We start from the raw sequence: 15653 nt of genomic DNA, 5'->3' as shown, positions 1-15653 counted from the left end.
CACAGGGTTGTCATGAGGATAAAATAAGTATTTGTAAGTTACTTTGCAAACATTAAAGTGATGTATAAATGTTAGCTATCATTATTATGTCATAGATCTAGAGTTGAGAGGAATCTTAAACTCCAACTATTTTTACTTCCTCATTTTGTCATTGAGAAACTGGGTCCCAAAGAAGATGAAGGTGACATACCCAAGGTCACATAGGTAGTAACTGAGAGAGCTGGGATTCAGACCCAGATCATAATCATAAAACAATAAACACAAGACAGAGCTTGAAATTTGTACTGGTCTATGAAGTGTATGACTGCAAAGATGTAGGATGCTATTGAGACAGGGGATAAGCTTGTGATTTCATTGGTATAGGGATCTCCCAGGAGAGAAAACTTTCTGTACCAAACCTGTCAGCACTGTGACTGCAATTTGTTGTCTTAGTTCCCAAGAAGTTAAGTGACTTGTCCACAGTGATGTAAGTCAGCATGGGTCAAGGTCTGGACTTGAACCCACATGTTTTTGACTCTGAGATCAGCTCTTTGACACATAGTCACTCACAATCGTTTTTAAAAGTCTTTCCTTACTTAAAATTCCTTATTGTATTTTCATTAAATATACCCCTGATACATGTGCAGGTCATTCTCATACAGATTTTATAAAGATGAGAAAGTAGGCACATAGTAACTGACGTTATTTCAATTGCCTTTTCTAGGGAATGATATCATAGAAGGCCAAAGTTTCGGAAAAAGTAAAATTACAGATCATATCAGAAGCAAAGAAGAGTTATTTGGTGAGGGATGATAAAACTATATATGTTACCAATGAAAAATTACAGCCGGGGGTTTCTGGAGCCAACTTGAACTGACTGGAGAGAGCCCATCATTACATTTTCAGTGTGAGAATTACACCCCAGAAACTGGCAAACACAACAAGTCAGGGCTTGATTTATTGCTTCGTTGATTTTCTGGACTTCAGAAGTGATAGAGAAAAGGTTAATGATGCAGATTAGATTTAAAGAGCTAGGTTTTATTTTTTTTTTCAAGCTGGTTGTTAAATATTTACCTGATAGGCTGTTTAAGAAAGAGGTGTTAAACATAAATGTGGGAACCCAATTAAGATGTCAGTGGGAAATATTTAACAGAATAAAGAGAAATAAAACATAGATAACAGGTTCCTGCAGCCACATATTGACTTAGAAAACCACAGATTAATATTATAGGTGTCATATTGTGTCTTTATTTATTTTGTTAAACATTTCTCAATTGCATTTTAATCTGGTTGGACCGGCCTGAGGGAGTTTTTCAGGCAGGACCTTGGTCTTGAGAATGAAACCTCTGATCCAGCTAGAGGCTGTACTATGAAGGAACCAGAGGAGGACATGGGCAGCAGCAAAGGCAGGAGGAGAAGGAAGGGCTGGGTTGGGAGCCACATTGAGGGGATCACAGATCCATCAAAGGATTGAAATAATCTTATTCTTTTCCAGTCTTTTGGTATCTTCCCCTCACTGACATATCTTAGGAGCTATACCTTCTGTATTTTAGTAATGGCTGTGTCACCTCTGAGGGTTCTTGGTCCGAGTACCATTGCAATTACCTTCACACTGAGGACTGAGGCATCAGGGACCTACTAAGGTGGCTCTACTGTCACTAATGAAAATAAATCACTACGAAAATGCTGTATTACAGGGTGGCTAGGTGGCACAGTGAATAGAGCACTGGTCCTGGAGTCAGAAGGATCTGAGTTCAAATTCAACCTCATACACTTGACATATTTACTAGCCGTTGACCTTGGGCAAGTCACTTAACTCCAACTGACCTGTCTTCTCCCCTCAAAAAAGCAAAAAAAAAATTTATGTATTATGGTTGTCAGTTAGTCATGACATTAACATCAATATCTATTATAAGCAGTATTAATTGAGTTTATCTATTTTTATACCTAATTTTTCCTCTCCCTCCCTCTTTTCTCCTTTTCATTTTCCTTCCTTCCTTCCTTCCTTCCTTCCTTCCTTCCTTCTTTCCTTCCTCTATTTTTTTTTAAGGACTGGGTCTCCCTATCTTACCCAGTTTAGAAATTCAGGGGCTACTCATGGACCCAACCTCACTACTAGTAGACATGGAAGTTTTGACCTACTCTACTTCCAACCTGAGTCAGTTTGCCCCTCTTTAAATAATCTGATGTCAATACTAGCCCACTATCCACCATACTATATTGACTTTCTGCTTTGGTGATAACCACTTTATAAAGTTTTAAAGTCTAGAAATGCAAAATTCTTATCAGCTATCTACCCCCTTTCCACCAAGGGACCCCTCCACATGACCCTGGAGAGTCTTGATCATTTGTTTTCTTATTGTTTTGTTAAGACTTTATCCAGTTTTATGAAGAAACTTTTTGAGAAATGTCCTACCTTCTCTCAGTTTATTTCCTCATCCATAAAATGAGGGAGTTGGGTATGTCCTTTCCAAATCTATGCTAGTTTCCTATTACCTCTAGGTTCAAATATAAAATCCTCTGTTGATCTTTTAAAACCTTTCACAACCTGGCTTCTTCTTACCTGTGGGAGAAGTTTGCAATAATCACCCCTTATGAGGAATTTACAAGAGACCAGTCAAAGGGTTGTCCTAGTCACTGTGAGGCTGAGTGGAAGTGAGAGACTGGCATTGCTAGTGGTTTTAGCTGATCTCTTTCTTCAGGCTCTCTTCAGCTTGGCTCTTCTTCCCCACTTTGGGAATAGAGAAAGCAGATGGGGAATGGGTAGGGCAGCCTTCTTCTCAGAAGCTAGTACCTGCTGTAGTCATATCCAAGGTTGGCATCTTCAACAATTTCAAAAAGCACACACAGACGCTTTTGCATTACTATGGGTATCATTTTTATAAAGTCCAAACAAAGCATCGTCCTACATCATGGCATATTTACAGAAAAATTGGCTTCACACATTTTTTTAAGGTATAAACTCATACATTCAATTCTGGCCAAAAATAATGATGATGATAATAATTAATAATAATAATAATAATAACTCCCAAATCCAAACTTGAAACAAACCCCAAACCAAATTCAGCCCAAACAATCAGACAACTTAACAGCAGAATTCCGTGCTCTGGCCCCGGTCTGATCTTCTTCCCAATAACAATATATAAATAACTTCATCTTTCGACAATGAAAAAAAAAAACAACCGTAAGAATCACAAACTGTTGCGCGTGTCAGTGGTTTAGACAAGTCCTCAGGGTGAGATGGTTTCTGACTAACGGAAGGCCGACATCAGGACACCACCCACAACTTCTGGGGCTTCTTGATTGTCCTTCCGACAACCTCACACTTTGGCCAGCCGGCTCAGAAATGGCATGAGCTTTCTTGATCCTTCTCGTTCAGGACCTTTTCCAAACCTCGGAGCATTTTAGAACAAAGTTTAGATGCTAAAGTGACTTTTCTCTTGCTCGCGGGCAGAGTGCAAAGTGGCCGAGCCTGCTGGTCAGTGGTGGGAGAAGGCCCATGGGTGTGGCTGTGGGTGGGGCAGCTGACAGAGGAGCCATCTCACCTGGCATTTCGAGATGGCAGTTTGCACAGTGTGTGGATTGTAAAGCACTAGTTACTAATTCCCTGTTTGCCGGAAAATAACACACTGCGGAAAAGATTGTCCTGGCAAAGGTGAACAGAATGACATAAAACAGAGCGGCGTCTAGACCCTTTATCTAATCATTAAGGACCTCTCCCCCCCCCCCCCCCCCCTCCCCAATCTAACATCGTCATTCCATGGAGGTGCTTGAAAACCTCCTCGTGATCTGAAGGCATTCTCCGTGCCAAAGAGAAAATAATTGCCCTTATATGTGGCTAGGAAGGAGGGAATGGGAAGATGAAAATGAAGTTCTTCTGAAATGTGAGCAATCTGTCCTGGATATGGGCTCCCCCCTTCCCCCACCCCGCAACACCCCCTTCCATCTCTCTCCACATTTTCTAAAGCCTGATACAGGACAAGCCTGCTGAGACACAGAGTCCTGACAGTTTTTGCCCCTTCTGGTAACAAACAAAACGTTTCCTGCCAATCTGCATTAAAAACAAGACAAAACAAAACCCAAACCCAAACCAAATAAGTCATTATGGAAGGTGGAAAGCTTAAAAGGGTTGAAGACAAATCAGTTGAGTCGAAGTCCAGAAATCCGCTGAGATGGGGAAACTGAGGCTGAAAATATGTTGGGTTTGCAGAAAAAGACTGATTTTGAAAAATGAAAATCACAGACCTGCAGTTTCAGTACTAATGGCTAAGGAGGGGGCTTGAGCGCCACCACCAGGGAGATGCATGCAATAATACAGGGGCACTGAGATTAAGTACTAATTACAGAGAGAATCCCAATAGAATCACACAGAACATTCAGAGATACAGGAGGGATAGAAAACATCTACAGTCATAAATGTTGGTCATGTTTCTTTGGAGTCTTTTCAGATCGGTCCGACTATTTTCATAAAACTTGGGAATTAGAGAGAAGTGGTGGCCAGTTTGGCGTTTCGTTTAGCTGAAAAGATCTTGGGAAAAGCAGGATGAGTCCTCTAGGAAAAAGGAAAGGAAGCCTCCCTCCCTCTCCCCCCAACCGTACCCCAAGTGGTTCTGAGGTCATCCCAGCAGCCACTGAGAGAAGTGAGGATGAATGGGAAAAACCCATCCAGGTCAGGTAGGTGACTGTGGACCAGAGCTTAGGAGGAGGCTCCGAGGGACCCAGGGGGAGGGAAGAAACATTTTTTGGCCTTTACACTCATCAAATAGAAAGTGCAGCTTTTGGCATGGGCGAATATGGGTCTCGAAAGAACCAATAATTCCCTAACCCACATATGGGAGGAATAGACTAGAGAGATCAAAGAAGTCTGGGAGTCCTTGCAGGAGCCCTCCAACTGGCATCACATTATTCCCAGAGCCCTTCTTTCCCTCACATGGCTATTTCCTTTCTCAATTGATTAGAGCGTGCAACTGGTACTTCTATTCAACTCAAGTAAATTCTTGCCTTATACTGTTCCATAGGGCAGAATCATCTGCTTATACTCAGGAAGAATTCTGCTCAGCTCCCCAGGAAGAGAGTGAACATGGGTCAGTGAAAGCCCAGAAGGACAACTGATATTGTCCCTGTGTCTGTGTGTTCATAAACAAATGTGACTCACTGTACAGTCTCCCCAAATTCAGGTGCTTTCCAAATTCAGGTGGCAAAACTGTCTGCCACCTGACAGAAACTGTATTTTGAGATACTGAGAAACTGAATTTTGGGTAGGGTCACATTAGGTTGTATACCATGTGGAAGGAATGAGGTGCTTGGAGTCATTGGTTACTAATCTGGAAGGTACTGCTACCACCACTATGATGACCAAAAATATATCAGAGTGGCATCTCCTGGCACAGAATCATTAAAATATATCAGACAGCTGAGCTGGATAGAAAACAGACACACCAACAGTTGGGTCAAGGGCAATTTGGGGATGCCTTTGTTTGGATCATGACAGCAGAGAAGAGATATTGGCTTGCCAAATATATCCAGGAGACTGGAGGACTGACTCACCATACTGGGGCATCTCCTGTGGAGCTGAATGTGCCCTCTAATTTCTTGCTGTGGGTCTGTGAGCCTAGTTGGGATAAAAAAGCAATGCCTGGTCATTCTCCAAGGCAGGAAATCAGGGTATTGACAAGTTTCCCATCAGTCTCTGCCTCCTGGGCTCACTGTGAAGAGAGCCTATGAATGACTCCTACTTAGCCTCATTCTTCCGTCTGTGAGTTGGCATCGTATAAGGCTGGTGTAATCACAGGTGAGGATGCTTTCTTTGGGATAACAAAGGATCAGTCCACCTCTTCCCCACACCCCTGCCTGCCCTATGGGGCCCATCCATCTCCCTGTGGAGAGCAGTGGATGGAACCTTATTGAAGTGCAGAGGGAGGGCTGCTGGGGAGAGAGGAGAAGAATGGGGAGATGTCTATTAGGACTCTTAATTTAAAATCCCTCCCGGAATTTCCTTCTCTTCCCTCCATCCCCTCTTGTCATTGTATCACACCTTCCAGGCAAGTTTCCTGTAAATTATACATTGTTTTCTATGATGATCATGAGAGCTGAAGTCTTCCTTTCCTAGACATAGGAGCACATACTCCCTAAGCACCATGAAGTTTGCTAGAGGCAGAAGAGCAGCTTGGGATCTATAGTCCATCTGCCCCCTCCAGATACAGGGTCCAAGAATGAGTATGGGATACATTCCAATCAGAGGAACTTCCTCTCTCTCCATGCCCCCACCATTCAGTAACAGGCATGTGAGTGCAAGGGTAGGCTGTGTCCTGACATCACTGGACAATACTAGTGGGTACAATGACTATCGGTCAGCCTCTCCTAAGGGGAAACACTAAAAAGGCCCCAAATGTAAACCTGATCTAGCCTCAAGTATGAGCAGGGTCATTGGCCTCATTGCTAATGGTCATCCCAGATGAGCTTTGGTGCCAGGATAATGAAAGGTCCAGTTGCTGTCCAAATCACCTCCCCTTTCCCCACAGGGAGCCAGAGGGCAACCAGCCTCCCTGGGCAGGTGGTCCCAATTGTGATTTCTCTGTTCTTCCTCTCTGTCAACACCTGTGCCTGGCTCACCTTCCCAGAGCAGGGCCTGTCTCATGCAGCCCCTTCCTCCTTCTCAGGAACACTTTTGGTGAGAAATCATGACAGAGAATAGGACAGCATTGATAGGTGAAGAAAAGGGGTTTTCCCAAGGGCAGCCATCAACCCCCATTTATTTGATCCCACAGGTTTTGCCAAAATCAAGCCCTGGCCAACACATCACTGGTGGCAGGCCAGATTTAGGCCAACATCCTTGGATGGTTCCACTAAATTAGGAGGTCTTTGTTTTTGTCTTGAATCCTGAAAAAAGACTTCCTTTGCTTCCACTTAATGAGCAGATGGGGTGATTCCAGTAGCTCTGGGAGTCTGCAGACCCAGTGTCCAGGGAAAAGGGATGGGAGTGGGGTGGGGAGGGGGGGGAGTAAAATGTTCAAAGAAAACCAAAGGTAAGAGATGGATGGAGGAGGTGGCCTGAGCAGGCAGAGGGGCAGGCAGACTCAGCTCTCAGCCTTCTGGGCAGCCGATAGTCTTTGCACAAGGTTGTTCTTTCTTTCTGAGTCTGTTATCCCTGGGTCATGGGAATTGGGGTATGTTTCTGCAACACAAGGACACATGAGATCTAGTAAATGAGAGCTATTATTGTTATTATTACCACCATTATTGTTATTATTGTATGGGTGGGTGGTGGGCAAGGGAAGCCTGAAAAGCTTCTTAAGGCACAGAAGATCTAGCTTTGGGGGTGTGGAGGGGGCCAGCTAGAGGGCCATTCGGCTTCAACAATCAATCAACAAGCATTTATTAAGTTCCTCTGGCATGCCTGACACAGTGCTAGGCACTGGTGATACCAACACAGAAAATTAAACTATCCCTACTCTCAAGGAGCTGCCATTCTATTGGCTGGGAGAATCTAGATGGAGTGATCTTCCCAGCACATCCCCTGTGGGATCATTTTGTGCTACCAGCCAAAGGATAAATGTAAAGAGGCAGGAGTTCTTAGCCTGGAATCATCTGATGCACTAAGTGATTCACCAAAAGAGTTTAGGGGATTCGTGAATTTGGACGGAAAAACAACAAAAAATTTATTTTAATATAACGGGTTTCCTTTGGAAATCTATGTATTTTGCTTTATGCATTTAAAACAATTATTCTGAGAAGGGGTCTACAGGCTTCACTAGATTTCCAAAGAGGTCTGTAACACAAAAAAGGTTAAGAGCTCCTGGTGTAAAGGATCCACCTTTTTACCTTCATTTACTGAATAACTTTCATTACTGAATGACATTTGGAGAGTTCAACTATCAAAGCTGCTAGCTGGGAAGACTCAGTGTTTCCTCACTGCTGGGTGACAGGTGGACCTTCAGACGGGATGGTGGGTATGGAAGGGACTTATCTGTGGAGGTGCTGTGGTATTTGACCTTGGGCCAGTTCTTTGACTTCCAGTGATACTGATTCCCTTGCAGGTGAACACGAATATGCCCAAGGTATAAGTGTTTGATATAGTACCTACTACGGGTCAGGCATTGTGCTAAACACTTTTTTTACACAAACCATCTCAGACACTCCATCTGTCAGCTCTGGGCATTCTCCCTGGCTACCCCCCATGCCTGGGATGCTCTTCCTCTTCATTGCCACCTCTTGGCCTTCTAGAAGTCCTAATTCAAATTCCATCCTGTACAGGAAGCCTTTCCCAATGTCTATGAATTCTGGCACCTCATCTCTCTAAGTTATTTCCTGTTTATCCTGTCTATAGATCATTTAAACTCATTTGTTTCTCATCTCTTCCATTAGATTGTGAGCTCCTTGAGGGCAGGGACTATCTTTTGCCTCTATTGTATCTCCAGGGCCTAGCCCAGTTCCTGGAACTTAATAAATGTTTCTTGACTAAGTGACTGATTCTTCTTCTGAGTGTTTACAAACCAATTACCATACATTTGTGTCTTGCATATACCTGGGTCCATACATACATCTTGTTTGCCCTGGCTAGAATGTAAACTCCTTGAAAGCAGGGACTCACTTCACTCTTGCCTTAATACAAAATGCCCAATACCACAGCATAGTAGGGAAAGTCAGCCTTGGAAGATCCAGGTTCAAAACCTGCCTCTAACACCTCCTGGATGTATTACCTGAGGCAAGTCATCAAACCTGAGTTCTCCAGTGGATTACTCTAGCCTGTATGCTGCAAAAGATGTGGCTCTGCATTGAAGGAAGATATTTCCTCATGTGGGAGTTCCCATGTAGCAAGAAAATGACAGGTTCAGTCCCTAACCCCCCAAGGCACAGAACACAGGAAGTGCTTAATAAGTGTTTGTCAAGTGATTTGTCAAATGAGGGTTAGATTAGATAATGAATGACAGAGGCCCTTTTTTGTTCTAACATTCTAAGATCTGACATAAAGATAGGACTAAATCTCTAACCTGTTTCAATTGGTTAAAAGAAATACTGCTTGAAGTCACAGGATGAATATGATCTGGTAATGTGGTAATCTTATGATAGTCGTTGCCTTCTTGAGTTTATATTTAACTAAAAAGTTCCTTCTGTCTCTATTTTCCATGAAATGTGGTAGAACCATAGTGTTGATCTCCAGAATAGATCTCCCAATGAGCTCAGATTTCTGAGCTGAGAGAGAGAGGGAAAAGGGGGAGGAGGGAGAGAGAGGGGGAGAGAGCATGTATGTATGTGTGTGTGTGTGTGTGTGTGTGTGTGTGTGTGTAATTTTAACCAAAGCATAGGCTGAGACAGTGAGGGACAGTGGACAGAAAAATGGTCCAGGAATAAGACCTGGGTTGGAATCCTGCCTAGGACACTTTCTAGCTGTGACCTTGAACAAGTCACTTAACTTGAGCCTCCCCTTCCTCATCTGTAAAATGAGGGGGTTGAGCTAAATTCCTCTACAGTTCTAGACTAGGATTGTGCCATCTCACAGGGGTCAGAGACTATCTCACTGTCCTCATGTCCCTCAGGCATGGGATACAGCAAGCACTTAAATGGTGGTGTTTGTTCCATCCCATGGTGACTGTCTGTTGTCCCAGGCCAGAACACCCTTCCCTGGTGACCACTCCTCTACACATGCTGTCACCTCTTATTTAAACGCATAGTAGGAGCTTAAGAATACTTTTTCATTCATTCAAAATAATAATAGTGGGTTTTAATATGATGCTTGAAGGGTTCCAAAGAACCCTTATATACATTATCCCATTTTATACATTGTCTCACCTGCAAATTGTTATATACATTGTCTCATCTGATCCCCTATAAACCACCCTGTGAGGTAGATAGTCCAGACATTATCATTTAGGAGCAGCTCGGTGGCATAGTAGATAGGGCACTGGCCTGGATTCAGGAAGATTTGAGTTCATATTTAGCCTTCAGACTAGCTGTGTGACCCTGGACAAGTCACTTAACATTTGTTTACCTCAGTTTCCTCAACTGTAAAACGGGGTTGTGAAAATCAAATGAGATAATAGATGCAAAGTGCCTGGCACATAGTAGGAACTTAATAAGTGCTTCCTTATTATCCCCATTTTACAGATGGCAAGATGAAGGCTCAGATAGGTTAAAAGTTTGCTTCAGGTCTCATAGCTAGTAAGTGTGGGAGGTGAGATCCAAACTTGGGTCAGTCCTGAGGCATGTCCACCGCCTTACCTACTGTGCCTCATTTCCTGCCTGGTACTTACCTGTGTTACTATTTTTTTGAACTTGGTCGCCATCTACACCTGCAGGATGAAGAAGACTGGAGGGCACCCAGTCGCTTTTTTCAGAAACCAATTTCTTTACTAACCTGAAATGCCAAAAAGAAATTCAGGGAATCAGAGAATTAAAAAAAAAACAAACATATGTTGGGGCAGCTAGATGGTGCAGTGAATAGAGCACCAGCTCTGGCATCAGGAGGACCTGAGTTCAAATTGGGCCTCAGATACTTGACACACTTAACTGTGTGACCTTGGGCAAGTCACTTAACCCCAATTGCTCTGCCTTCTCCTCTCCAAAAACCAAACCAACCAAACAAAAACAAAACAAAACATATGTTTGTACTCTTCCTCCTCCTTATTGCCTTTCCTGTCTCCATACTCACCATTGTCCATTTTCTCCCTCCTGTACAAACTGCACCAAGTCACCGTCCTCCAGGGTGAGAGAATCCGGGGAGCAGGTTTCATAACTGCCCTCTACTCGGAAAAGGCCAGATACCTGGAAGGAAAGGAACAGCCCATCTCAGAGTACAGCTACTCCAGCCCACCTGCGTGGCTCAGAGGTGGGTATGAATGGAAAGCCAGTCAATAGGCCACTTAATGAGGAAAGGGAAGAATCTCATCGTTCTGTGGGAAACCTGAGCTTGGGCTCTGGGTCCATGGGAGTGGACACAAGCTCTGGCCTCTTGCTAGAGGGACATACATGACTGTCAGATCCTACCTTGTCCCTGCATGTTACTGTGATTGGAGGCTGTGTCAAAGATGATTGGTGACCAAGCTAGGAGGAGCTGCCACCAAATTTCATGTAAGAGCTATTAAAACAAAAATGAAAAAAAAAATCTCTTTCTGAGATAACCTCTGTTAGGAAACCACCATTGCCGGCTCCCCCTTGGACCTCCAGCAGGGGAAAGAGTGGATTTCTTTCCTCTCTCCCTCCCCACCAACATCTCTTGGTGGTTTCACATGCATGGCAGCAACAGTACACTGGGGTGAGCTTGAGAATGGACCTCAGCATCCCCTCCGTTGTTTTTCTTGAGCTCAAGTCACTGATCATCAAATGTGGAAAAGGGATGTTTCCAGCCCCAGCTCTGATAATAACCTCCCAAGTTTGAGAGGTTGGGGTAATGGATGCCCTACAGGAAGTAATTTCCGCAGGGACTTCTCAGAGGAGAATATGATCACTTCCAGGAGGAAGTTCATTAATTAACTAAGGATTAATAAAGCCTATTGAAATGTCCATTCAGCAGTTGGGGGTGGGGGAGGCGGAGAGGAGGCAGCTGTAATAGGTGATGCCTTTTTATTTCACATTCAAGGTATTTATTAATGCACACTTCTGAGTCTTTTGTGCTTTGAACATTTCTTTTGGTACTGGATAAATAGCTATCTTCTCCATGCCTGAAAACACTGAGTACCCTTCCTAGAAGGCATCCTATTAATTCTTTCTGGGAAAGACCCTAGACGTGAGCCACATCTACCATGACTGGTAGAGATGTTTCCCAGAACTCCAGGGTGGGCTCAATGAGTTCTAGAATGAGAAGAAAGTTCAGCTCTCCCTTTTGAGGGGTCATATTCCCCTTAGGCTGAATCTTGTCCTTCTGAACCTAGAGCTGGGTCTTGTCATTGGAGGGAGGAGCCAGTAACACAGATTCTTTCTCCTATTCACTCAGGATATGGAGGTATAAAATTCTTCCTCAGGCCTGTGACAAATGATAAGGTATGGAACAATAAAAAAAAAAAAAACCAACACATTGAATTTGGAGTCAGAGGAGTTCAAATCCCGGCTTTGCTAATTATTACCCATGTGACACTGAGCAATCCATTAATCCACTATTTGGGGTCCCGGTTTCCTTGTCTATAAAGAGAGAGGGGTCAAACTGAATGTGCTGTAGGATCCCTTCTACCCTTAAGCCTTTGATCGGTCACTTTCTATTGATTAGTCTTCAATATGCTGCCTCCCTTCCTCCCCCTCCCCCCACCCCAAAAATGAATTTCTAAGATACCAACACATCAAACATTCTGGTCGAAGCAGGTAGAAGAAAATAATTTTTTTTATTTTTGGCAGAAGAGAGAAGGAAGGAGGAGGGCCGAAGCTGGGTGAAGGGAGCGTGGACTTAGCTGCGACTTTTGGAGGGGTTGGTTCCCATCTGGTGCAGGCAGGTTTCCATGCTGATAAAGCTGCCCCCACTTTGGTCGTGGAGGGGTACACTATCACCGAGTGATAAAGCGTGCCACACAATGAATCTCTGAGAAATCTTGGGAGGCCAAAATCTGGTGTTGCAATACATGGGGGAGGAGGGCTACTTCTGAAAGGACTCTGGACTCCAGAAAAAAAAGGTTTCACTTTTTTTTTTTTAATAGACCAAGTTCTCTTAGGCCATTTGAAATAGAACTCAAATAAAAAAATATTTAAATGATACATTCAATCTTGTAGGCGTTCCCCTCTTACCTATCACAAAATATACCTGCAAAAACAACACATGTTCCAACATTCAGCCCTGTGTGAGTGACTAGATTCTGAACATCCTGAGGGAAAGGTCTGTATACTCATGCATCCAGTCATTCTGTTTAATGTAGTGGAAAGAAAGAAAGAACAAAAAGATTACATTTTGGATTTGGATTTTGAGGAACTCAAGTTTAAATTGTGCTTTTGCCACATGAGCACTTATTATGCGTCCTTGGGTAAGTCACCTTGATTCTATGGGCATGTTTCCCTATCTGCACAAAGAAGGAGGTGGCCATTGGACGGTCCCAGAGCTCCTTTCCGGCTCTGATTCTCTCCACTTTATTCTCCACCATCTAATAAACTGGATATTCCTAAAGCACTTTGGGATCCGATCACGCCCCTCTCCAGCTCACAGGGCAGCTCCTGTGACTGCCTCTTGCTCCTAGGGTAGGATATTAACTGCTCTGCTTTCAGAGCCCTTCAGAATCAGCCTTCCACCTCCCCACAAGCAGGCTTATGCACGCTACTCTGCTTCAATGTTTACTGTACTTCATACCTGGAATGCACTCCCTCCCTCCTCATTGCTATCTTGTGGAATCCCTGGTTCTCTTCCAGGCTCAGGTCAGGTACCCTGTCCAACAGAATGTCCATCTGGATCTTCCAGATGCTGGTGCCCTCACTCCAGAAATTACTTTGTATTGTCTTTTTATCCCCCTTCACTCCCAGGGGACTGCTCATAAAGTTCTTAGGACAGGGACCTCTTTGTATTTCCAGTCTAACCCAGTGGCAATCACAGAGTAGATGTTTAATGAATGCTTGGTGAATGAATGCATGGATGGATGAATATCTAAGTTTCATAACTGTCCTAGTGCCTAGTCAGTCAAAAAGGATTTATTGAGCACATGGAAGCCATGTGTTAAGTGCTGGGAATGCAAAGAAAGACAAACACACCAACCCTATCCTTAATGAGCTCACCTTCAAAAGAGGGAGATAATATGTAAAGAATCAGGTATAAGTAGATCTACAGATTACTGGAAAACTGAGGTGGGGGGCACTATCAGGGTGGGGGAGACTGGGAAAGGTTTTCTGTCAAAGGTGAAATTTTTGAATGAAATTTTCAATGAAACCATGGAGACCAAAAGGCAGAGGGGAGGAAGAGAGCTTTCCAGGCATGGGGGATAGGGCAAAGATATGGAAGCAGGAGATGAAGCATTGTGTGTGAGGAGCCAATGTAGCTAGATCATAGAGAATGTAGAGGTGAACCAAGGGTAAGGAAGGTCCCTCCCACCCCCAAGACTATGATCCCAGTACCCCATGTTTGTCCTTCAAGATGCTGTCTACACAGCTGGAAAGGTAGGAAGGGGCCAGGTGGTGAATGACTTAGAAGATAAAGAGGGGATCTGATGTTTGATTCTGGGGTTAATAGGGAACCACTGGAGTTTGCTGAGTAGGGAGTTAAAACTGTGCTTTGGGAAAATCACATTTGTAGGTAAATGGAGGATGATTTGGAGCAGGGAGAGACACAAGGCAGAGGACTGAGTGGGAGCTCATTGCTAGAGTATATGTATGTTAGGGTGGCAGCAGAAGGGGACAGATAACAGAGGTCCAGAAGGAGGACATTCTGCTGAATAGAATAGAATTCCACCTAATCGTCCCGTCTAACCTCTCTCTTCCAGACAGTTCTGTCCTCTGGGTGTTTGGGAAGGCTGACGGCATTACTCCTCCATGCTACAGCGGGGCGAGATGACCCAGAGTGGTAGGGTCACTTGCTAGAGGGGACAGAATTGTCCCCACAGAGGAGCCAGGCTCAGATGTCCTGATGCCTTGTGCTCTTACCGCTATGGATGGCATCCTGGAGGCTAGGAAGAAGTTTGGTAGGGGGAATGATGATAGCACCACCATCATGAAGTGATGAGGAAGGAGCGGTGTGGGCTACTCCAGCATTACTACCTGCAAGGCCTTGGGCAAGGTGATGCCCTTCTCTGGGCCTCAGTTTCCTAAGGCGTGAAACGAGGGACAGAGATTTCTCTAGCTCCAAGAGTATATGCCCTGAAGTTCTGTGTGTGACTCAAAAAGGATGTGTTTGAGGGACTGGGCTAGGATGGCTTTCATTCATCAGGCTGGTCAGAGTCTGGGGATGCCAACTCTGCCAGGCAGGGCAGTTTCTAATGGTGGCCAGACCTGCTTTCTTGGTCCCTCAAGGGTCTGCACTGGCCCACAAGTCACTAGATAGGCATCCGTCCTCTGGAGCTGTCTGCGTCTGATCATGCCTTCACCACCAAGACTAGTGACAGGGACCCACATTCCCAGAGCCCAAAGGTTTAAAAAGCTCTTAGGAGCTGCTATCTCTCAGGAGCCTCAAAACAGGGCTGGGAGGCTGACTCAATGGCCTTGAAGACTTACCCTACCTCCCACTTGTTTTTAACAAATGAGCAAACTAAGGCTTAAATAGATGAACTGATTTCCCCAGGATCATATAGCTAGCAAGTATCAGAGGTAGGATTAGAACCCAGGCCTTCCTGACTCCAAGGCCAGCACCACAGTCATTGCAAAGAGATCAAAGTCTTCCACCCAGTTTTGTCTAGTTCCTGAGATAGGGTGAACAAACAGGGCCTTTTGTTTAAGTGCCTGCCAGTTAGCACAAGAGAAGGGGATAGTAATGGGTATGCAGAGAGGAGACAAGAAAAAGAAGAGGTAAGGAAGGAAGGAAGATGAGGAAGGGAAAGAAGGGAGTAAGGAAGGGAAGAAGGGGGAAGACAGGAGGGATGGAGGGAGGGAGAAAATAATGAAGAATGGAGAGAGGGAGGGAAGTAAGTGTGAAGGAAAGAAATAAAGAAGGTAATATAGAAGGAAGGAACAGAGGAGGAAGAAGGAAGGGAAGGAAAAAAGGAGGGAGGAAGGATAAATAATGGATATAAGAGAAAGAAAGAAAGGAAGAAAGAAAGGAAGGAAGGAAGGAAGGAAGG

General features: G+C 44.2%; 1 protein-coding gene across 2 annotated transcripts in view; it reads right to left on the bottom strand.

Annotated features, from left to right (window-relative positions):
• Window positions 1–3927: 3927 nt before the first annotated feature.
• MCF2L2 (MCF.2 cell line derived transforming sequence-like 2) overlaps window positions 3928–15653 on the bottom strand; it is a 348809-nt gene continuing 337083 nt past the window's right edge. For both annotated transcript variants that reach the window (XM_069104786.1, XM_069104785.1), the window contains exons 31-33: window positions 10631–10743; window positions 10233–10336; window positions 3928–7156 (exon numbers count right to left, since the gene is read on the bottom strand). In XM_069104786.1, coding sequence (XP_068960887.1) covers window positions 7059–7156; window positions 10233–10336; window positions 10631–10743 — 315 coding nt within the window. In that variant the 3' untranslated portion in view covers window positions 3928–7058. The remainder of the gene's footprint in view (window positions 7157–10232; window positions 10337–10630; window positions 10744–15653) is intronic.

This window comes from Petaurus breviceps, unplaced genomic scaffold (genome assembly GCF_028583685.1).
Source record: "Petaurus breviceps papuanus isolate PSGF00001 unplaced genomic scaffold, PetGlider_PUasm1.0 688, whole genome shotgun sequence".
Taxonomy (NCBI): Eukaryota; Metazoa; Chordata; class Mammalia; order Diprotodontia; family Petauridae; genus Petaurus; species Petaurus breviceps.
This window is presented reverse-complemented; position numbering and strand designations above follow the sequence as displayed.